The sequence below is a fragment of the Nerophis ophidion genome, linkage group LG01, assembly GCF_033978795.1.
Source record: "Nerophis ophidion isolate RoL-2023_Sa linkage group LG01, RoL_Noph_v1.0, whole genome shotgun sequence".
Classification (NCBI taxonomy): Eukaryota; Metazoa; Chordata; class Actinopteri; order Syngnathiformes; family Syngnathidae; genus Nerophis; species Nerophis ophidion.
Window position 1 is genome coordinate 47,900,318 of NC_084611.1, and position 26,050 is coordinate 47,926,367.

Here is a 26,050-nt window from a genome sequence, read left to right on the forward strand (position 1 = left end):
CAGTTTTGTGGCCGTCTATGGCAGCAGGCACTCGTGAGTTCGTCGCCGCTTGTACCACTTGTTCCTGCAGTAAGGCCTCTAACAGACCTCCGGTGGGTCTCCTGTGCCCCCTGCCTATTCTTTCATGACAGGATTCCCTTTGTCCAGAGGTAACACCACCATCCTAACCACTGTGGACTGTTTTTCTAAGGCGGCACATTTCGTTCCTCTCTCCAAGCTTCCATCCTCCTCTGAGACTGCTGACCTCCTCACCCTGCACCTGTCTGACTGTGGCCCCCAGTCAAAGTCCCTTGTGTGGCAGAACTTCTGCAAGGGGGTCAGGGCTACGGTCAGCCTCATCTCGGGATACCATCGGGCAGGCAGACAGGGCCACCAACCAATGCCTGGAGACCATGCTGCGTTGTGTTGCAACCTGCCAGCTCGCCTCATGGAGCAAATTCTTACTTTGGGTCGAATATGCATACAATTCTATGAAAAGCTTGGTTACCGACATATCCCCCTTTAAATGTTCCCTTGGATACCAACCACCTTTGTTCGCCCAACAGGAAATAGAGGCACTTGACAAACTAATATTTATTGATTTTAGTGATTTGCTGTCTAAATTGCAGAAAACATATATGAGGAGAGACACCGCCGACGGGCCGACAACGGGCGGAAAGCAGCAGCGCGGGCCCACCTGGACGCCGGGAGGCGGTGCATGCGGCGGGGAAGAGAGGCGTGACACACGCGGAGTGACACCACAGCAGCAATTTGAGCCAGGTGCGTATATCACACAGCTGCTCACAATCTGTCTATCTGCTGCTAGAATACAAAAAGGGCGAGGGAGGAATGACCGAGGAGGCAGCACGGAGGAGGAAACACCGGCCAGCAGACCAGAAGGGCGACAACCCACACCACGAGAGCGATGACGCACCCCCGCAGCGGACGCAAGCCCCGGACGCCGAAAGGCGTGCAGAGGCAGCAGACAGGCCGGAAGAGCGCGCTGAAAAGTGACGTGACCAAAGGGCCAACGGACGAGGGATTTGTTGAAATGATAAAACAAGGTCAAAACTTCTATGATGCGTCTTGTGTCAGGTGTCCCCGCAAACCACACGGGGACGGCAGGAAGTCCGTTACATTGGCGCCCAACCGAGGAAGACCTGAAGAAGCGGAGGACGACGGCGTCATCTGGGCTCTCGTGGCGAGTTACACCAGGCTGCTCGAAAAGAAACGTCAGGAAACCCAGATGATGCTAGCATTGTTGGAAACGACAAACGAAGAAGCCAAGAAAGCTGGTGTCGAGGCCATCTACCTGGGAGGCGAGCTGTCGGTCAAAAGGAAGGAGGACGAGTGCCCCCCGGAAGAAGAAGTACATATAGAAGATGACAATGATGATAAAATTTATGTTAAAGAAGAAGTTGATAATGATGGAAAAGAAGTTAAAGAAGGTGAAGTCCAAGAAAATGATGAAGAAAAATAAATAATTTAAGAAATTCTGGAAGAGGATGAAGATTATGACGAGGAGGAAGAGTATGATGAGGATGAAAAGGAAAAAGAAGAAGAAGAAATAATTGAAGAAATTCTAGAAGATTATGAAGATGAAAATGATAAAAATGAAGTAATTGAAGATGAAGAAGAAGTTAAAGATAAAGAAGTTAAAGAAGAAGAATTTGAAACTCAAGAAAATGAGGAAGAAGAAGAAATAATTGAAGAAATTCTGGAAGAAGATGAAGATGAAGAAGAAATTGAAAATGAAGACGAAGTCGAAGAACCTCAAGAAATTGAGGAAAAAGTTCCTTTAGAAATGCAAGAAAAGGAAGATGAGGACAAATAAAAACTTAAACGAGAAGAAGTAACTCAAGAAATTGAAATAGAAGAAATAATTGAAGAATTGCTGGAAAGTGATGAAGACGAACAAGAAAAGGAAGAAATTGAGAGAAACATTCTTGGAGAAATGCAAGAAAAGGAAGAAGAAGACAAAGAAAAACTTGAACGAGAAGAAGTAACTCAAGAAATTGAAATAGAAGAAATAATTGAAGAATTGCTGGAAAATGATAAAGATGGAAAAGAAGAGGAGGAAATTGAGAACAAAGAAGAGGTGGTGAAAAGCTCAAGACATTCTTGGAGAAATGCAAGAAAAGAAAGAAGAGGACGAAGAGTACAAGGAAAAACTCACAAAAGACAAAGGCAAAGAAGTCAGAGGGCCGCAGCAATTTTTTTCCCGCTCCTGTAAGGAAACAGGGGGGGGGAGCACGCTCGGCCGGACTGGAGCCCGGCTTCGAACTGGCGGGGGAGGTATGTGGAGAGACACTGTCGACGGGCCGACAACGGGCGGAAAGCAGCAGCGCAGGCCTACCTGGAGGCTGGGAGGCGGTGCATGCGGCGGCGAAGAGAGGCGTGACACCGCAGCAGCAATTTGAGCCAGGTGCGTAGATCACACAGCTGCTCACAATCTGTCTATCTGCTGCTAGAATACAAAAAGGGCGAGGGAGGAACGACCGAGGAGGCAGCACGGAGGAGGAAACACCGGCCAGCAGACCAGAAGCGCGACAACCCACACCACGAGAGCGATGACGCACCCCCGCAGCGGACGCAGACCGAAAGGCGTGCAGCGGCAGCAGACAGGCCGGAAGAGCGCGCTGAAAAGTGACGTGACCAAAAGGCCAACGGACCAGGGATTTGTTGAAATAATACATCAAGGTCAAAACTGCTATGATGCGTCTTGTGTCAGGTGTCCCCGCAACCCACACGGGGAAGGCAGGAAGTCCGTTACAATATAATATTGCCCGAACATATTTCAACAGTTTTGTACTGCATGAGGTAGAAGTTGTTCTTCAAAGAGCACTCCCACCATCAGAAGTACTTTTATAGTACTTAGTATCTGAACACATCACATATGAGACGTGTACTGAGGACAAATCACTAATCCTGGCCTCCATGGTGACAAATAAATAAGTTTCTTACAAGTATCGTTGTCACTGGAGGACAAGGAATAGTTAAAAATGTTTCACTACACACCGTAGGAGGATACAATAGCTCACCGCTAACAGCAAGCTAGCACTCCTCAATGTAAACAAACGCAATGGGTGGATCCACACCTGAAATCCACTGTAATGATACCAAGTACAAGAGGGTATCGAGTTGATACTACTACTTTGAAAATGACCAATGTATGATCCTGTAACTACTTGGTATCGGATCGATACCTAAATGTGTGGTATCATCCAAAACTAATGGAAAGCATCAAAGAAGAGAAGAATAAGTGATTATTACATTTTAACAGAAGTGTAGATAGAACATGTTAAATTTAAAAATAAGCAGATATTAACAGTAGGTGAACAAGTGGATTAATGATCCCTTTTTACAGTTTCTCTTTCATATTGCTGACAAAATAAAAGACTATAACGTACACAATATGTTACTACATACGTCAGCAGACTAATTAGGAGTCTTTGTTTGTTTACTTACTACTAAAAGACAAGTTGTCTAGTATGTTCAACATTTTATTAAAGCACTAAATGACAATAATAAACATATGTTTCATGTAGACTAACATTTTTCGTTACAAAAAAGACAATAATGACATTTTTTGTGTTGCCCTTTATTTAGAAAAAGTATGGAAATACATTTTGGTACGGGTACCAAATTATTGGTATGGAGACAAAACAAGTTCCTACCTGTGAGTCTGCATGTTGCTCCTCTCTGTGCCAAAGTCTTAGTCGGCCCCCAAGAGTTCATTATTCCGGCTCTTCTGACTTAAATAGCCAACCAGCGCATGACCAAGACCTTCTTGGACCCACACACACACACACACACACACACACACACACACACACACATGGAATTATAGAAAGTTGCACCATGTGATCATAACTCTGATCATATCCTCAAGCTTACAATCATAATCATATCAAAAAGGTAATAGTGGCTTTTTCTCAGTAATTTTTGGCTTTTAACAAACATTTTTATTAAACAACCAAAACCTAAATATTTTAAATCAGCATCAAACCTTCAATTATGATTAATTATATATACAATACATAATTATTACAACAATATTTTAGATGTATTATTGTGATTATTTGCATGCCTATTCACAAAAGGTGAATACGTTTTTTAAGTATAAACCATCGACCTGCTGATGGAAATGTACATGTTTATATTCATTAATGTGCGTGTAACAAAGATAGAATAATTACAATAAAGAGTTTTTATACACATTTATAACCAAGATTGTTGGAATTGTTTACTGCTGTGGTGTCCAAAGTGTGGCCGGGGGACCGTTTGTGGCCCACAGCTATGTTTTAAACAGCACATTCTAAAATTATTATGAATAAAAAAAAATGCAAACAATTTAAATATGACAAAAAAGATTTAAGCAATAAATAGATAATAATAATAATATGTGACTTAAGTTTAACATGTTTATGACTGAGGCCCTTTTGTGTCCCCGGGAACAAACTTCAGGGGAGCGTGAAAGTAAAAAAATAAAAAAATAAAATAAAATACAAATCTAGACATTGTATTTTCAAACCCCCCCCCTGGTCTGGTGGGACAGGCCAAAGTTAAGTCGGAGAAAATGTATTAAATTAAATGTTTTAATGTTTTTGTGCGTTACGGACCGGTACCGGTCCCTGGACCGCTGGTTGGGGACCACTGGTCCAGATGAGATGTACTGAACATGTTTTAGTCGACATTTTGCGTACATTTTGCTCCACAGTCAACTTTATTGAGTTTGCAAGATGTTTGATTCTGTCTTGCCCCCCGTCGGAGTCCAGTTTAGAACTAGTCCATATAGACCAGGGGCGCTCACACTTTTTCTGCAGGTGAGCTACTTTTTAATTGACCAAGTCGAGGAGATCTACCTCATTCCTATTTATAATTTATATTCATTTATTTATGAAAGAGACATTTTTGTTAACAAGTTAATGGTGTTTAATGATAATACAAGCATGTTTAACACACATAGATTCCTTTTTTTCATGAAGACAAGAATATAAGTTGGTGTATTTGATTCTGATGACTTGCATTGATTGGAATTAGACAGTGGTACTGATAACGTCCGCATTTTCAAATGGAGGAAAAAAAAAGTCCTCCTTTCTGTCCAATACCACATGAAAGTGGTTGGATTTGGCATCACATTTGTCCAACTTGCATACTCGTTTTTAAACACTTTGTTATGAGAGTCGCATATGTGTGTGGCCCTTTAATGTCTGGCAGCAGGTGAGTGACGTCAGTGAGTGTGCGGGTGGGCAAGCAAGTGAGAAAGCGGTCGCTGAGGGCGGGGGGGAAATACATTGGTATCAAACTCCGTAGCTTGCTAGCTTGTGCACGCTAGCTTTCTGAGACTCTTATTTTGTTAGCACAGGCAGGATGAAACAGGTCTTTTATGGTGAAGACAGGAACTGTGCAGTCGGTCTTTAGAGTTTTGACAGTAGCTACGGAGTCTCTAGAAATAAAATGTGTTTCTCTGCGTCCGCCCTGTTTGTGATTTTTTTTCTTAAATATGAGCTTGCAGCAGCCAGCGTCATCTCACAAGATCCTCAGGTGCCGAGAATGTCAAACAACTGACGAAAGTGAAGTCTTGGTATGATTGATGATTGCTCATTTTTATGTATATTTTTTAATGCCTGGCTTGAGATCGACTGACACACCCTCCGAGATCGACCAGTCGATCGCGATCGACGTAATGCCCACCCCTGGTATAGACAATACAGTTCTGTGTAAAACGTAGAGGACAATAAACACAAAAATATGTATATTATAGACATTAGAGCAGGCGGGAGGGGATGAAGTGAGAAGGAATGCGACGGTAAGATTCTGACACTTGTTGCCAGAATCTTACTGTAAAATTTAAGGAAGCTTGTTCAACATATTACTGTAAATAGACCACTGTTATTTTTTTTAATTCTGGCAAGTGAGCTGCCAGTTTGTTACTGTAAAATAACTGAGCTACCATTTTTCCATTTACAGTAATAACAACCGTAGATTTTACAAAGTGGTCGAGTTTTTTTTTTTCAATTTACAGTTTTCAATTGAATGTGCTGTAAAAAATAAAACTTTGTAGTTTTAATGTAAAATGTATTGTCTTTTTTACAGTTTACAATTGTATGGATTACGTGCTTTTAAAACCATAAGTCAAGCAGATATTGAAGTATTGATTTTTATTTTAACAAATAAAAATGCAAGGAAACCATGGTGCATTGTGAGCTGGGCGGCAGCCGAAGGCAGGGCACTTGGCGGTCCGATCCTCGGCTACAGAAGCTAGCTCTTGGGACGTGGAACGTCACCTCACTGGGGGGGAAGGAGCCTGAGCTAGTGCGCGAGGTAGAGAAGTTCCGGCTGGATATAGTCGGACTCACCTCGACGCACAGCAAGGGCTCTGGAACCAGTTCTCTCGAGAGGGACTGGACCCTCTTCCACTCTGGCGTTGCCGGCAGTGAGAGGCGACGGGCTGGGGTGGCAATTCTCATTTCCCCCTGGCTCAAAGCCTGCACGTTGGAGTTCAACCCAGTGGACGAGAGGGTAGCTTCCCTTCGCCTTCGGGTGGGGGGACGGGTCCTGACTGTTGTTTGTGCTTACGCACCAAACAGCAGTTCAGAATACCCTCCCTTTTTGGGTACACTCGAGGGAGTACTGGAAAGTGCTCCTCCGGGTGATTCCCTTGTCCTACTGAGAGACTTCAACGCTCATGTTGGCAACGACAGTGAAACCTGGAGAGGCGTGATTGGGAAGAATGGTCGCCCGGATCTAAACCCGAGTGGTGTTTTGTTATTGGACTTTTGTGCTCGTCACGGATTGTCCATAACAAACACCATGTTCAAACATAAGGGTGTCCATATGTGCACTTGGCACCAGGACACCCTAGGCCGCAGTTCCATGATCGACTTTGTAGTTGTGTCATCGGATTTGCGGCCTTATGTTTTGGACACTCGGGTGAAGAGAGGGGCGGAGCTTTCTACCGATCACCACCTGGTGGTGAGTTGGCTGCGATGGTGGGGGAGGATGCCGGACAGACCTGGGAGGCCCAAACGCATTGTGAGCGTCTGCTGGGAACGTCTGGCAGAGTCTCCTGTCAGACAAAGTTTCAATTCCCACCTCCGGGAGAACTTTGAACATGTCACGGGGGAGGTGCGGGACATTGAGTCCGAGTGGACCATGTTCCGAACCTCTATTGTCGAGGCGGCTGATTGGAGCTGTGGCCGCAAGGTTGTTGGTGCCTGTCGTGGCGGTAATCCCAGAAACCGTTGGTGGACACCAGCAGTGAGGGATGCCGTCAAGCTGAAGAAGGAGTCCTATCGGGTTCTTTTGGCTCATAGGACTCCGGAGGCAGTGGACGGGTACCGACGGGCCAAGCGGTGTGCAGCTTTAGCGGTCGCGGAGGCAAAAACTCGAACGTGGGAAGAGTTCGGGAAAGCCATGGAAAACGACTTCCGGACGGCTTCGAAGCGATTCTGGACCACCATACGGCGCCTCAGGAAGGGGAAGCAGTGCACTATCAACACCGTGTATGGTGCGGATGGTGTTCTGCTGACTTCGACTGCGGATGTTGTGGATCGGTGGAGGGAATACTTCGAAGACCTCCTCAATCCCACCAACACGTCTTTCTTTGAGGAAGCGGTGCCTGGGGAATCCGTAGTGGACTCTCCTATTTCTGGGGCTGAGGTCGCTGAGGTAGTTAAAAAGCTCCTCGGCGGCAAGGCCCCGGGGGTGGATGAGATCCGCCCTGAGTTCCTTAAGGCTCTGGATGCTGTGGGGCTGTCTTGGTTGACAAGACTCTGCAGCATCGCGTGGACATCGGGGGCGGTACCTCTGGATTGGCAGACCGGGGTGGTGGTCCCTCTCTTTAAGAAGGGGGACCGGAGGGTGTGTTCCAACTATCGTGGGATCACACTCCTCAGCCTTCCCGGTAAGGTTTATTCAGGTGTACTGGAGAGGAGGCTTCGCCGGATAGTCGAACCTCGGATTCAGGAGGAACAGTGTGGTTTTCGTCCTGGTCGTGGAACTGTGGACCAGCTCTATACTCTCGGCAGGGTTCTTGAGGGTGCATGGGAGTTTGCCCAACCAGTCTACATGTGCTCTGTGGACTTGGAGAAGGCATTCGACCGTGTCCCTCGGGAAGTCCTGTGGGGAGTGCTCAGAGAGTATGGGGTATCGGACTGTCTTATTGTAGCAGTCCGCTCCCTGTATGATCAGTGTCAGAGCTTGTTCCGCATTGCTGGCAGTAAGTCGGACACGTTTCCAGTGAGGGTTGGACTCCGCCAAGGCTGTCCTTTGTCACCGATTCTGTTCATAACTTTTATGGACAGAATTACTAGGCGCAGCCAAGGCGTTGAGGGGTTCCGGTTTGGTGGCCACGGGATTAGGTCTCTGCTTTTTGCAGATGATGTAGTCCTGATGGCTTCATCTGACCGGGATCTTCAGCTCTCACTGGATCGGTTCGCAGCCGAGTGTGAAGCGACCGGAATGAGAATCAGCACCTCCAAGTCCGAGTCCATGGTTCTCGCCCGGAAAAGGGTGGAGTGCCATCTCCGGGTTGGGGAGGAGACCCTGCCCCAAGTGGAGGAGTTCAAGTACCTAGGAGTCTTGTTCACGAGTGGGGGAAGAGTGGATCGTGAGATCGACAGGCGGATCGGTGCGGCGTCTTCAGTAATGCGGACGTTGTACCGATCCGTTGTGGTGAAGAAGGAGCTGAGCCGGAAGGCAAAGCTCTCAATTTACCGGTTGATCTACTTTCCCATCCTCACCTATGGTCATGAGCTTTGGGTCATGACCGAAAGGATAAGATCACGGGTACAAGCGGCCGAAATGAGTTTCCTCCGCCGGGTGGCGGGGCTCTCCCTTAGAGATAGGCTGAGAAGCTCTGCCATCCGGGAGGAGCTCAACGTAAAGCCGCTGCTCCTCCACATCGAGAGGAGTCAGATGAAGTGGTTCGGGCATCTGGTCAGGATGCCACCCGAACGCCTCCCTAGGGATGTGTTTAGGGCATGTCCAGCTGGTAGGAGGCTACGGGGAAAACCCAGGACACGTTGGGAAGACTATGTCTCCCGGCTGGCCTGGGAACGCCTCGGGATCCCCCGGGAAGAGCTAGACGAAGTGGCTGGAGATAGGGAAGTCTGGGCTTCCCTGCTTAGGCTGCTGCCCCCGCGACCCGACCTCGGATAAGCGGAAGATGATGGATGGATGGAAACCATGGTAATATATTATTTGTTGCAATATTGCATAATTTTAACATTTAAAAGGTATGCAATCTCATGCAGTGCATATATATATATATATATATATATATATATATATATATATATATATGTAGGTGTGGGAAAAATCACAAGACTACTTCATCTCTACAGAACTGTTTCATGAGGGGTTCCCTCAATCATCAGGAAATTTTAATGGAAGCATTCACATACAATGGTTGATATAGGGCACAGGGTGGGTGGGTACAGGCAGGCGTAGGGTGTGGTGATTGGCTCATGTGTTACCTAGGAGGTGTTTCCGTCAGTGGCGGCATGTTGAAATGAGTTCACTGCGCTTGTTGAGGGATGATAGATCTGGATGATATATAATAAACAGTTTCTCTTTCAAGCATAGGTTGCATCTTTTATTACCACTGTTGTAAGGTGTGCTTGATGCAAGAATTTGCCATGTTATTGAATATTCAACATTATTGTCTTTGAGGTTCCAAATGTGTATATATATATATATATATATATATATATATATATATATATATATATATATATATCTTCACGGTGGCAGAGGGGTTAGTGCGTCTGCCTCACAATACGAAGGTCCTGCAGTCATGGGTTCAAATCCAGGTTGAAGATCTTTCTGTGTGGAGTTTGCATGTTCTCCCCGTGAATGCGTGGGTTCCCTCCGGGTACTCCGGCTTCCTCCCACTTCCAAAGACATGCACCTGGGGATAGGTTGATTGGCAACACTAAATTGGCCCTAGAGTGTGAAAGTTGTCCGTCTTTCTGTGTTGGCCCTGCGATGAGGTGGCGACTTATCCAGGCTGTACTCCGCCTTCCGCCCGATTGTAGCTGAGATAGGCGCCAGCGCCCCCCGCGACCCCGGAAGGGAATAAGCGGTAGAAAATGGATGGATGGATGGATATATATATATATATATATATATATATATATATATATATATATGTATATAGGTATATACATATATTTTATTAAAATGGAAAGAACAAATACATTTAGTACAAAAAGATACTTTGTACTTCATTGATGCATATTTTTCTAGGGCGTTGGCGGGCCACATGAAATGACGTGACGGGCCAGATACGGCCCCCGGGCCTTGAGTTTTAAACCTGTGGAGTGGACCGCTTCCCAGGCAGAATAGAGTGACTCCATTGTTAGCTGACTTTTGCTGGATTTTATTCATGACTCAGAAGTCACACAAAAAGAAAACACGTGTTCTTGTCTTCGATAAGGATTATGAATCATAGACAACATTCCCAAAAAAGTGCAACAAAGTTCCCCTTTGAGTAAAACAACACAACATTTGTTGTAAATATTAGTTTTTTAAAAAGTGTTAAAGAGTTCAAATGTTTATATACAGACGCTGCATGAATTGTGGGAAAATCATTCCATTTTGAAAGAAAATGTCCTCGGTGAAGTCCGTGAATGACAGAGAATTATAAAGAATTCATTCTTCATTGTTTTATTGTGCACAAGTTGAAAGAATACATTCAAGGATATTATTTAGTTGGAAATGTTAAACAATATTTTTGTCCTGGCACAAAATAAGTGGATTGATGACAAAGATTACTTTTGAAAGATTGAGCTTATCAGCATCGTCACACGCTGACATGTTCATGTTACCCTAACTAATTCCAACTCCTCCATGCTCACTTCCTGTGTGTCTGCAGGGGCCCTTGGGGGCCCGGGGTTCACCTCATTTAACCACGCGAAGCAGTCTAGAGCATGGAAGTCCGAAGCAAGGACTCAGGTCCTGGTCCAGTGTTGGCTGAGTCCTCCGTGGAGATGTGCAGGTTTGACATGTTTATCATGTGTGGCCCTTGGGGGCCCTCAGGGTTTTGTGCCAGGGTTGTTGCCACATCGCACTGGTCTGGTGCCGACATCCTGGAACCAGAAGAGCAAATGTTGGATGGGGTGATAAGAACTCTGCTGAAGAGGAGAATCTCTCTCTGCAATTCAGAGGTGGAACAACATTTTATTGATCAGGTCAGTCCATGCAGGACTCAGGCATCAGGACTAAGGCCTCAGGACTCAGGACTCAGGACTAAGGACTCAGGTCTCAGGACTCAGGGCCCAGCTACTGTCAGTCAGGACAGTCTAAAGTTTGTGTCCCGCGACATGTTTTGTCTCGACCCACAGACACTCAACTCAAAGTTTTGCCAAATAAGGCTCAACTTTGTCAGCATGCAAACTGTTTTTCTCGAAATAAACAAAAATGGTGAGCATGTCTAAACCAACTCGGTTTTAGTTTCAAGAGGCCGAGGGCTCAGGGGCCCGACATTGAAATGTGGATGTTTAGTGAGAAAGCGACTTTGTTTACTTCATCACAAAGTAAACACATCAGCTTCCACACTGCACTGTCAATACATTCACTATTCTGCCCTCGCTACTCCTTCCCAGGGTGTGCAGGTAGTTGACAGCATGAAGAAACAGAAGCTCCAGAACTTTTGTTGAGGGTTGATGTTCATTTTTGTGATTTGTTTTCTCTCCTTAGTTGTATTTCTTTACACATCTTCCTTAGGTTTGTAATACTGAAACTATGAACATTAAATAAACATGACAAAAGTATAACGTCCATTGTGTATTTACATAAATAATGTCCATTATGTATTTTACATAAATAATGTCCATTATGTATTTTACATAAATAATGTCCATTATGTATTTTACATAAATAATGTAAATTGTGTATCATATAAATAAAGTCCATTCATTTTACATGAATAATGTCCATTGTGTATTTTATATAAATAATGTCTAGTATGTATTTATATAAATAATGTCTCTTGTGTATTTTATATAAATAATATCCATTGTGTATTTTATATAAATATTGTCCTTTGTGTATTTTATATAAATATTGTCCATTGTGTATTTTATATAAATAATGCACATTATTTATTTTATATAAATAATGTATATAGTGTATTTTACATAAATAATGTCCATTGTGTTTTTTATATAGATAATGTCTATTGTGTATTGTACATGAATAAAATAGGTTTAGTGCAAATATATTCACACAATAAACTACAACTTATAGAAAATGACACAACATTCACACACCAAAGATTGTATGGGACTATTAGTGTTGTCGCCCACTACTGGTCACATTTAACACTTCATGTGATGAGGGACGTTTGATGGTTACTCCCAGACAAAAACAACACAACTACGAATACAGAATACATCGCAAAGTCTGCAATTTCAATACAAAAGAAACAAAATATATTTTTACACAAATTATATCTACTTATAAATGTTTGACCAAGTTTAGAAATTAAGATTACATGTTTGGATTTCAACCATTGTTGCTGTAGTCTGTAACAATGTGTCCGTCACTTAAAAAGTACCACAGAAACAATGACTCCAGCAATTGTTCAGGACACACAATTCACTTTCTTGCCTAGTTGTTGTTAAAAGTCGGATTTTTGCCATTTATTTAAAAAAAATTTCCAGGTTGAATGAGTAATCTTCTTCTACTCACCCACTGCTGTTTCACTGTAACACATATATCTCACTGTTGCCCCCTTCAGGGTGGCAGGGGGACCGCATGCATGATCCACCCTACTTTGAATGGTTTCATCAAGACTATTTGGGTAGTTGTTGGTGGTTGGTTTGGTGGGCCGGATAAGGCATGTGATTCATTTAAAAACATAATTGCAATATTATAAACGGATGAAGATTAATCACACTATTCTTTATGATCACACATCAACGCTAATTGTTGAACGAAGCAAAGATATATATATATATATATACATATTTATGTGTATATATCTTTGACTTGATTGGATTATCCAGAGAATAGTGCTCGATACCGTGGTAGAGCGCAATATGTAGGTGTGGGAAAAAGTCTTGTGATTTTTCCCACACCTACATATATATATATATATATATATATATATATATATATATATATATATATATATATATATTTGCATATTTAATATTAGCTCAAGAAAAGACCCCAATATTTGAACACAAATGTAATTTTATTGCCATAATGTCATGCATTTTTGGAGTAAGTTTCATTTTTTTTTTGCACAAAAACTGGTCACAGTTGTATATAAAATCCTTTTAGGATGTAATTTGGGAGTGGCATTTGCCAGCTAGCACACAAGTCGGTCTCCTAACACATTTTTGTACCGAGGTAGCATGTACGTTAAAATAAAGTAATCCTTTTTTTTATATTATTTATTTATTTATTTGATAGGCAAATCATAATACAGGTACTGAGAAACAGACCCCCTCCAAACAAATAAAAATAAAATAAAATTGTATTGCATTTAAAAAAAAAATATTAATCTAAGTGTGTACATGATTAATTAATATCTGTTGTTTGAATCGTAATAAACTACCACTAAATACAATTAAAACAAGAACCTTCAATATTTTGGCCATGTGATGAGGAAAGATGGTGTAATATTAGAAGACAAGATGGATGAAAGAGAGGGAGAGGGCGGTCCAGAGCATCGTGGACCACCAACTTCTAAGATTGGACCAAGATCAGCTATTGTGAGTCCGTCAGAAAGAAACAAGATTGAGAGAAATGAGGATCCGTCTTTTATTCAATCTTCAAGCTGTAAATGAGTATTTTGCTAGCTGCTACATATTGGTGCAACCTGCTACATGTTGATGCAACCTGCTACATATTGATGCAACCTGCTACATGTTGATGCAACCTGCTACATATTGATGCAACCTGCTACAAGTTGATGCAACCTGCTACATATTGATGCAACCTGCTACATGTTGATGCAACCTGCTACATGTTGATGCAACCTGCTACATATTGATGCAACCTGCTAAATTGTTGATGCAACCTGCTACATATTGATGCAACCTGCTACATGTTGATGCAACCTGCTACATATTGATGCAACCTGCTACATGTTGATGCAACCTGCTACATATTGATGCAACCTGCTACATATTGATGCAACCTGCTACATGTTGATGCAACCTGCTACATATTGATGCAACCTGCTACATGTTGATGCAACCTGCTACATATTGATGCAACCTGCTACATGTTGATGCAACCTGCTACATATTGATGCAACCTGCTACATGTTGATGCAACCTGCTACATGTTGATGCAACCTGCTACATATTGATGCAACCTGCTACATTTTGATGCAACCTGCTACATGTTGATGCAACCTGCTACATATTGATGCAACCTGCTACATTTTGATGAAACATGCTACATGTTGATGCAACTGGCTACATATTGATGCAACCTGCTACATGTTGATGCAACTGGCTACATGTTGATGAAACCTGCTACATCTTTATGCAACCTGCTACATATTGATGCAACCTGCTGCATGTTGATGCAACCTGCTACATGTTGATGCAACCTGCTCTATATTGATGCAACCTGCTACATTTTGATGCAACCTGCTACATGTTGATGCAACCTGCTACATATTGATGCAACCTGCTACATGTTGATGCTACTGGCAACATGTTGATGAAACCTGCTACATGTTGATGCAACCTGCTAAATTTTGATGCAACTTGCTACATGTTGATGCAACCTGCTACATGTTGATGCAACCTGCTACATATTGATGCAACCTGCTACATTTTGATGCAACCTGCTACATGTTGATGCAACCTGCTACATATTGATGCAACCTGCTACATTTTGATGCAACCTGCTACATGTTGATGCAACTGGCTACATATTGATGCAACCTGCTACATGTTGATGCAACAGGCTACATGTTGATGAAAACTGCTACATGTTTATGCAACCTGCTACATATTGATGCAACCTGCTGCATGTTGATGCAACCTGCTACATGTTGATGCAACCTGCTCTATATTGATGCAACCTGCTACAATTTGATGCAACCTGCTATATGTTGTTGCAACCTGCTACATATTGATGCAACCTGCTACATGTTGATGCTACTGGCTACATGTTGATGAAACCTGCTACATGTTGATGCAACCTGCTAAATTTTGATGCAACTTGCTACATGTTGATGCAACTGGTTACATATTGATGTAACGTGCTAAGTGTTGCTGCAACCTGCTACATGTTGATGCAACCTGCTACATAATGATGCAACCTGCTAGATATTGATGTAACCTGCTACATTTTGATGTAACCCGCTCCATGTTGATGCAACCTGCTATATGTTGATGCAACCTGCTACATATTGATTTAACCTGCTACATATTGATGCAACCTGCTAGATATTGATGTAACCTGCTACATTTTGATTTAACCCGCTCCATGTTGATGCAACCTGCTATATGTTGATGCAACCTGCTACATATTGATGTAACCTGCTACATATTGATGCAACCTGCTACATATTGATGCAACCTGCTACATGTTGATGCAACCTGCTACATGTTGATGCAACCTGCTACATATTGATGCAACCTGCTACATTCTGATGCAACCTGCAACATGTTGATAAAACCTGCTACATATTGATGCAACCTGCTACATTTTGATGCAACCTGCTACATGTTGATGCAACTGGCTACATGTTGATGAAACCTGCTACATGTTGATGCAACCTGCTACATATTGATGCAACCTGCTGCATGTTGATGCAACCTGCTACATGTTGATGAAACCTGCTCTATATTGATGTAACCTGCTACATTTTGATGCAACCTGCTACATGTTGATGCAACCTGCTACATATTGATGCAACCTGCTACATATTGATGCAACCTGCTACATGTTGATGCTACTGGCTACATGTTGATGAAACCTGCTACATGTTGATGCAACCTGCTAAATTTTGATGCAACTAGCTACATGTTGATGCAACTGGTTACACATTGATGTAACGTGCTAAGTGTTGCTGCAACCTGCTACATGTTGATGCAACCTAAAACATATTGATGCAACCTGCTAGATATTGATGTAACCTGCTACATTTTGATGTAACCCGCTCCATGTTGATGCAACCTGCTATATGTTGATGCAACCTGCTACATATTGATGTAACCTGCTACATATTGATGAAACCTGCTAGATATTGATGTAACCTGCTACATTTTGATGTAACCCGCTCCATGTTGATGCAACCTGCTATATGTTGATGCAACCTGCTACATATTGATGTAACCTGCTACATATTGATGCAACCTGCTAGATATTGATGTAACCTGCTACATAATGATGAAACCTGCTCCATGTTGATGCAACCCGCTACATATTGATGCAACCTGCTACATGTTGATGCAACCTGCCACATGTTGATGTAACCTGTGACATATTGATGCAACCTGCTACATGTTGATGCAACCTGCTACATATTGATGTAACCTGCTACATGTTGATGCAACCTGCTACATATTGATGCAACCTGCTACATATTGATGCAACCTGCTACATGTTGATGCAACCTGCTAGATATTGATGTAACCTGCTACGTGTTGATGCAACCTGCTCCATGTTAAAGCAGCCTGCTAAATATTGACGCAACCTGCTACATGTTGATGCATCCTGCTACATGTTGATGCAACCCGCTAAATATTGATGCAACCTGCTACATATTGAAGCAACCTGCTACATAATGATGCAACCTGCTTCATGTTGATTCAACCCGCTACATATTGATTCAACCTGCTACATGTTGATGCAACTTGCTACATGTTGATGCAACCTGCTCCATGTTGATGCAACCCGCTACATATTGATTCAACCTGCTACATGTTGATGCAACCTGCTACATGTTGATGCAACCTGCTACATATTGATGCAACCTGCTACATATTGATGCAACCTGCTACATATTGATGCAACCTGCTAGATATTAATGTAACCTGCTATATGTTGATGCAACCTGCTCCATGTTAAAGCAGCCTGCTACATATTGATGCAACCTGCTACATGTTGATGCATCCTGCTACATGTTGATGCAATCTGCTAAATGTTGATGCAACCTGCTACGTGTTGATGCAACCTGCTACATACTGATTTAACCTGCTACATGTAGATGCAACTTGCTACGTGTTGATGCAACCTGCTAGATAATAATGTAACCTGCTACATTTTGATGCAACCTGCTCCATGTTAAAGCAGCCTGTTACATATTGATGCAACTCGCTACATGTTAATGCAACCTGCTACATATTGATGTAACCTGCTACATGTTGAAGCAACCTGCTACATATTGATGCAACCTGTTACATATTGATATAACCTGCTATATATTGATGCTACCTGCTATATATTGATGCAACCGGCTACATGTTGATGCAAACTGCTACATGTTGATACAACCTGCTACATATTGTTGCAACCTGCTACATATTGATGCAACTGGCTACAAATTGATTTAACCTGCTACATGTTGATGCAACCTGCTACATATTGATGTAACCTGCTACATTGTGATGCAACCTGCTACATATTGATTCAACCTGCTACATATTGATGCAACCTGCTACATATTGATTCAGCCTGCTACATGTTGATACAACCTGCTCCATGTTCATAAAACCTTCTACATGTTGATGCAATCTGCTACGTATTGATCCAACCTGCTACATGTTGATACAACCTGCTAGATGTTGATACAACCTACTAAATATTGATGCAACCTGCTACATATTGATGCAATCTGCTACATGTTGATGCAACCTGCTCCATATTGATGTAACCTGCTAGATATTGATGTAACCTGCTCCATGTTGATGCAACCTGCTACATATTGATGCAACCTGCTACATATTGACGTAACGCGCTACATGTTGATGCGACTAGCTACATATTGATACAACCTGCTACATATTGATGCAACCTGCTAGATATTGTTGCAACCAGCTACATATTGATGCAACCTGCTACATGCTGATACAACCTGCTACATGTTGATGCAACCCGCTACATATTGATTCAACCTGTTATATGTTGATGCAACCTTCTACATGTTGATTTAACCTGCTACATGTTGATGCAACCTGCTACATACTGATTCAACCTGCTCCATGTTGATGCAACCTTCTACATGTTGATGCAATCTGCTACATGTTGATGCAACCTGCTACATGTTGATGCAACCTGCTACATATTGATGCAACCTGCTACATGTTAATCCAACCTGCTACATATTGATGTAACCTGCTACATGTTGATGCAACCTGCTACATATTGATGCAACCTGCTACATATTGATGCACCTGCTACATATTGATGTAACATGCTACATGTTGATGCAACCTGCTACATGTTGATGTAACCTGCAAAATATTGATGTAACCCGCTACATTTTGATGTAACCTGCTCCATGTTGGTGCAACCTGTTACATATTGATGCAACCCGCTACATATTGATGCAACCTGCTACATATTGATGCAACCTGCTACATGCTGATACAACCTGCTACATGTTTATGCAACCCGCTACATACTGATGTAACCTTCTACATGGTGATGCAACCTGCTACATATTGTTGCAACCTGCTACATGTTGATGTAACCTGCTACAAGGTTGATGCAACCTGCTACATATTGATGCAACCTGCTACATATTGATGCAACCTGCTACATATTGATTCAACCTTCTCCATGTTGATGCAACCTGCTACATATTGATGCAACCTGCTACATGTTGATGCAACCTTCTACATGTTGATGCAACCTGCTCTATATCGATGCAACCTGCTACATTTTGATGCAACCTGCTACATGTTGATGCAACCTGCTACATATTGATGCAACCTGCTACATGGTGATGCAACCTGCTACATATGGTTACAACCTGCTACATGTTGATGTAACCTGCTACATGGTGATGCAACCTGCTACATATTGATGCAACCTGCTACATATTGATGCAACCTGCTACATTTTAATTCAACCTGTTCCATGTTGATGCAACCTTCTACATGTTGATGCAATCTGCTACATGTCGATGCAACCTGCTACATGTTGATGCAACCTGCTACATATTGATGAAACCTGGTACATGTCGATGCAACTGGCTACATATTGATGTAACCTGCTACATGTTGATGCAACCTGCTACATATTGATGCAACCTGCTACATATTGATGTAACGTGCTACATGTTGATGCAATCTGCTACATGTTGATGCAACCTGTTACATGGTAATGCAACCTGCTACATGTTGATGCAACCTGCTCCATGTTGATGAAACCTGCTACATATTGATGCAACCTGCTACATATTGACGTAACACGCTACATGTTGATGCGACCTGCTACATATTGATGCAACCTGCTACATATTGATGCAACCTGCTAGATATTGTTGCAACCAGCTACATATTGATGCAACCTGCTACATGCTGATACAACCTGCTACATGTTGATGCAACCCGCTACATACTGATGTAACCTGCTACGTGTTGATGCAACCTGCTACATAATGATGTACCCTGCTACATGGTGATGACACCTGCTACATATTGATGCAACCTGCTAAACATTGATGCAACCTGCTACATATTGATTCAACCTGTTACATGTTGATGCAACCTTCTACATGTTGATGCAACCTGCTACATGTTGATGCAACCTGCTACATATTGATTCAACCTGCTCCATGTTGATGCAACCTTCGCCATGTTGATGCAATCTGCTACATGTTGATGCAACCTGCTACATGTTGATGCAACCTGCTACATATTGATGCAACCTGCTACATGTTAATCCAACCTGCTACATATTGATGTAACCTGCTACATGTTGATGCAACCTTCTACATATTGATGCAACCTGCTACATATTGATGCAACCTGCTACATATTGATGTAACATGCTACATGTTGATGCAACCTGCTACATGTTGATGTAACCTGCAAAATATTGATGTAACCTATTACATTTTGATGTAACCTGCTCCATGTTGGTGCAACCTGTTACATATTGATGCAACCTGCTACATATTGATGCAACCTCCTACATGCTGATACAACCTGCTACATGTTGATGCAACCCGCTACATACTGATGTAACCTGCTACATGCTGATGCAACCTGCTACATATTGTTGCAACCTGCTACATGTTGATGTAACCTGCTACAAGGTTGATGCAACCTGCTACATATTGATGCAACCTGCTACTAATGATGCAACCTGCTACATATTGATTCAACCTTCTCCATGTTGATGCAACCTGCTACATATTGATGCAACCTGCTACATGTTGATGCAACCTTCTACATGATGATGCAACCTGCTCTATATCGATGCAACCTGCTACATTTTGATGCAACCTGCTACATGTTAATGCAACCTGCTACATATTGATGCAACCTGCTACAAGGTGATGCAACCTGCTACATATGGTTGCAACCTGCTACATGTTGATATAACCTGCTACATGGTGATGCAACCTGCTACATATTGATGCAACCTGCTACATATTGATGCAACCTGCTACATTTTGATTCAACCTGCTCCATGTTGATGCAACCTTCTACATGTTGATGCAATCTGCTACATGTTGATGCAACCTGCTACATGTTGATGCAACCTGCTACATATTGATGCAACCTGGTACATGTTGATGCAACTGGCTACATATTGATGTAACCTGCTACATGTTGATGCAACCTGCTACATATTGATGCAACCTGCTACATATTGATGTAACATGCTACATGTTGATGCAATCTGCTACATGTTGATGCAACCTGCTACATGTTGATATAACCTGCTACATGTTGATGCAACCTGCTACATGTTGATGCAACCTGCTACATGTTGATGCAACCTGCTCCATATTGATGTAACCTCCTATATATTGATGTAACCTGCTACATTTTCATGTAACCTGCTCCATGTTAATGCAACCTGCTACATATTGATGCAACCTGCTACATATTGATGCAACCTGCTACATATTGATGCAACCTGCTACATGCTGATACAACCTGCTACATGTTGATGCAACCCGCTACATACTGATGTAACCTGCTACGTGTTGATGCAACCTGCTAGATATTGATGTAACCTGCTACATGGTGATGCAACCTGCTACATATTGATGCAACCTGCTACATCTTGATTCAACCTGCTACATGTCGATACAACCTGCTCCATGTTGATGCAACCTTCTACATGTTGATGCAATCTGCTACATATTGATCCAACCTGCTACATGTTGATACAACCTGCTACATGTTGATCCAACCTGCTACATATTGATCCAACCTGCTACATGTTGATACAACCTGCTACGTGTTGATACAACCTGCTACATATTGATTCAACCTGCTACATGTTGATACAACCTGCTCCAGGTTGATGCAACCTTCTACATGTTAAAAAAAAACAAAGTTTATGATTTTTGGTAAGAGGAAAAGAGAGGACACCATCAAACTGTCGATAGATGGAATTGATATTGAAAGGGTTTCTGAACTTAGATTTTTGGGAGTGATACTGGATGACGGTCTGACATGGAAATCTCATATTGCACATGTACGAAAAAAGATGTCTAAGAGTATTTTTATATTAAACAAGGTAAAATATATGTTAGATTATAGGGCAATGCGCATATTGTATTGTGCACTTATATTGCCATATATAAGCTACTGTGTGGAAGTGTGGGGGAACACTTATAAGAGTAACATAAAGGCATTGTATAAATTACAGAAAAGAGCTATAAGGATTATTCATAAAGTAGATTACTTAGAACACACTAACATTTTATTTATTAACTCTGGACTAGGGGCTTCACGGTGGCAGAGGGGTTAGTGCGTCTGCCTCACAATACGAAGTTCCTGCAGTCCTGGGTTCAAATCCAGGCTCGGGATCTTTCTGTGTGGAGTTTGCATGTTCTCCCCGTGAATGCGTGGGTTCCCTCCGGGTACTCCGGCTTCCTCCCACTTCCAAAAACATGCACCTGGGGATAGGTTGATTGGCAACACAAAATTGGCCCTAGTGTGTGAATGTGAGTGTGAATGTTGTCTGTCTATCTGTGTTGGCCCTGCGATGAGGTGGCGACTTGTCCAGGGTGTACCCCGCCTTCTGCCCGATTGTAGCTGAGATAGGCGCCAGCGCCCCCCGCGACCCCAAAAGGGAATAAGCGGTAGAAAATGGATGGATGGAACTCTGGACTATTGAAACTACAGGAGCTAGTAAAGCTACAGACATTGGGTGTCATATTTAAGGCTAGAAGTAAAACATTACCAGCAAATTTACAAAAAATGTTTGTCATCACTTCTGAGAATACAGAGCATGGAAGAAAAGGTCATTTCAAACAACAATATTCAAGGACAACTTTAAAACAAATGTGTACATCAGTGGTGGGGGTAAAATTGTGGAATTCTCTTTACAACGAGATAAAAAACTGTAAAAATATATTCCAATTGAAAAAAATATATAAAGATGGAACAATAAGATCATATGGACAGCCATAAGTGTTTACATTTTGTTTTTTATTTATTAATTTACTTATTTTTTGTCTGGTTTTGTATTTCCTCTGTATCATTCCGTGGGGTGTATTATATTATTACTATTATTTTCTTGGTTTGGTTTATACTTTATGAAGTTTTGTACTTGTTGTGTTTTTCTTGTGTTTTTTGTCTTTGATTGTTTCATTACATTTGGATATATGTGTCTGCTTAAATGATATTCATGAAGTAAGATAATGTATTATGTCAAAGGGGGCAGGAAATTATAAGATTTTCTTCATCCTGCTCCTTCTCAGGAATTGTGTGAATTTAAATTGTATAATTGTGATATAATTATTTATCGTTCTAAATGCACATCAATGAATGAGATAAATAAAAATGAAAATGAAATGAATTCAATCTGCTACATATTGATCCAACCTGCTACATATTGATGCAACCTGCTACATATTGATGCAACCTGCTCCATGTTGATGCAACCTTCTACATGTTTATTCAATCTGCTACATATTGATCCAACCTGCTACATATTGATCCAACCTGCTACATAATGATGCAACCTGCTACATATTGATGCAACCTGCTCCATGTTGATGCAACCTTCTACATGTTGATTCAATCTGCTACATATTGATCCAACCTGCTACATATTGATGCAACCTGCTACATATTGATGCAACCTGCTACATATTGATCCAACCTGCTACATGTTGATACAACCTGCTACGTGTTGATCCAACCTGCTACATATTGATCCAACCTGCTACATGTTGATACAACCTACTACGTGTTGATGCAACCTGCTACATATTGATGCAACCTGCTACATATTGATTCAACCTGCTCCATGTTGATGCAACTTTTTACATGTTGATGCAATCTGCTACATGTTGATGCAACCTGCTACATATTGATCCAACCTGCTACATAATGATACAACTTGCTACGTGTTGATACAACCTGCTACATATTGATGCAACCTGCTACATATTGATCCAACCTGCTACATATTGATACAACCTGCTACGTGTTGATCCAACCTGCTACTTATTGATGCAACCTGCTACATATTGATGCAACCTGCTCCATGTTGATGCAACCTTCTACATGTTGATTCAATCTGCTACATATTGATCCAACCTGCTACATATTGATCCAACCTGCTACATAATGATACAACCTGCTATGTGTTGATACAACCTGCTACATATTGATGCAACCTGCTACATATTGATCCAACCTGCTACATGTTGATACAACCTGCTACGTGTTGATCCAACCTGCTACTTATTGATGCAACCTGCTACATATTGATGCAACCTGCTCCATGTTGATGCAACCTTCTACATGTTGATTCAATCTGCTACATATTGATCCAACCTGCTACATGTTGATACAACCTGCTACGTGTTGATCCAACCTGCTACATATTGATGCAACCTGCTACATATTGATGCAACCTGTTACATATTGATGCAACCTGCTCCATGTTGATGCAACCTTCTACATGTTGATTCAATCTGCTACATATTGATCCAACCTGCTACATATTGATCCAACCTGCTACATGTTGATACAACCTGCTACATGTTGATACAACCTGCTACATATTGATGCAACCTGCTACATATTGATGCAACCTGCTCCATGTTGATGCAACCTTCTACATGTTGATTCAATCTGCTACATATTGACCCAACCTGCTACATATTGATCCAACCTGCTACATAATGATACAACCTGCTACGTGTTGATACAACCTGCTACATATTGATGCAACCTGCTACGTATTGATCCAACCTGCTACATGTTGATACAACCTGCTACGTGTTGATCCAACCTGCTACTTATTGATGCAACCTGCTACATATTGATGCAACCGGGTACATATTGATGCAACCTGCTCCATGTTGATGCAACCTTCTACATGTTGATTCAATATGCTACATATTGATCCAACCTGCTACATGTTGATACAACCTGCTACGTGTTGATCCAACCTGCTACATATTGATGCAACCTGCTACATATTGATTTAACCTGCTACATATTGATGCAACCTGCTCCATGTTGATGCAACCGTCTACATTTTGATTCAATCTGCTACATATTGATCCAACCTGCTACATATTGATCCAACCTGCTACATGTTGATACAACCTGGTACATATTGATACAACCTGCTACATATTGATGCAACCTGCTACATATTGATGCAACCTGGTACATATTGATGCAACCTGCTACATACTGATGTAACCTGCTACGTGTTGATGCAACTTGCTACATATTGATGTAACCTGCTACATGGTGATGCAACCTGCTACATATTGATGCAACCTAAAAAATCTTGATTCAACCTGCTACATGTCGATACAACCTGCTCCATGTTGATGCAACCTTCTACATGTTGATGCAATCTGCTACATATTGATCCAACCTGCTACATATTGATCCAACCTGCTACATGTTGATACAACCTGCTACGTGTTGATAAAACCTGCTACATATTGATTCAACCTGCTACATGTCGATACAACCAGCTCCATGTTGATGCAACCTTCTACATGTTGATTCAATCTGCTACATATTGATCCAACCTGCTACATATTGATCCAACCTGCTACATGTTGATACAACCTGCTACGTGTTGATACAACCTGCTACATATTGATGCAACATGCTACATATTGATGCAACCTGGTACATATTGATGCAACCTGCTACATATTGATGTAACCTGCTATATATTGATGCAACCTGCTACATATTGATGCAACCTGCTACATATTGATTCAACCTGCTCCATGTTGATGCAACTTTTTACATGTTGATGCAATCTGCTACATGTTGATGCAACCTGCTACGTGTTGATGCAACCTGCTACATACTGATGTAACCTGCTACATGTTGATGCAACCTGCTACATATTGATGCAACCTGCTACATATTGATTCAACCTGCTCCATGTTGATGCAACTTTCTACATGTTGATGCAATCTGCTACATGTTGATGCAACCTCCTACGTGTCGATGCAACCTGCTACATATTGATCCAACCTGCTACATGTTGATACAACCTGCTACGTGTTGATCCAACCTGCTACATATTGATGCAACCTGCTACATATTGATGCAACCTGCTACATATTGATGCAACCTGGTACATATTGATGCAACCTGGTACATATTGATGCAACCTGCTACATACTGATGTAACCTGCTACGTGTTGATGCAACTTGCTACATATTGATGTAACCTGCTACATGGTGATGCAACCTGCTACATATTGATGCAACCTACTAAATCTTGATTCAACCTGCTACATGTCGATACAACCTGCTCCATGTTTATGCAACCTTCTACATGTTGATGCAATCTGCTACATATTGATCCAACCTGCTACATATTGATCCAACCTGCTACATGTTGATACAACCTGCTACGTGTTGATACAACCTGCTACATATTGATTCAACCTGCTACATGT

General features: G+C 41.9%; 2 protein-coding genes across 4 annotated transcripts in view; both read right to left on the bottom strand.

Annotated features, from left to right (window-relative positions):
- The window catches only part of tyrp1b (tyrosinase-related protein 1b), a 24,379-nt gene extending 20,598 nt beyond the window's left edge, over window positions 1-3,781 (bottom strand). Inside the window, exon 1 of the mRNA XM_061905355.1 lies at window positions 3,657-3,781. Coding sequence (XP_061761339.1) covers window positions 3,657-3,670 — 14 coding nt within the window. The 5' untranslated portion in view covers window positions 3,671-3,781. The remainder of the gene's footprint in view (window positions 1-3,656) is intronic.
- Window positions 3,782-10,263: 6,482 nt separating this feature from the next.
- Window positions 10,264-26,050, bottom strand: part of si:dkeyp-118a3.2 (uncharacterized) — a 33,664-nt gene continuing 17,877 nt past the window's right edge. The window contains exon 6 of one of the 3 annotated variants that reach the window (XM_061874778.1): window positions 10,264-11,075. In XM_061874778.1, the coding sequence (XP_061730762.1) occupies window positions 10,910-11,075 (166 nt within the window). In that variant the 3' untranslated portion in view covers window positions 10,264-10,909. The remainder of the gene's footprint in view (window positions 11,076-26,050) is intronic. The other 2 variants (XM_061874702.1, XM_061874865.1) reach the window with 2 other exon arrangements.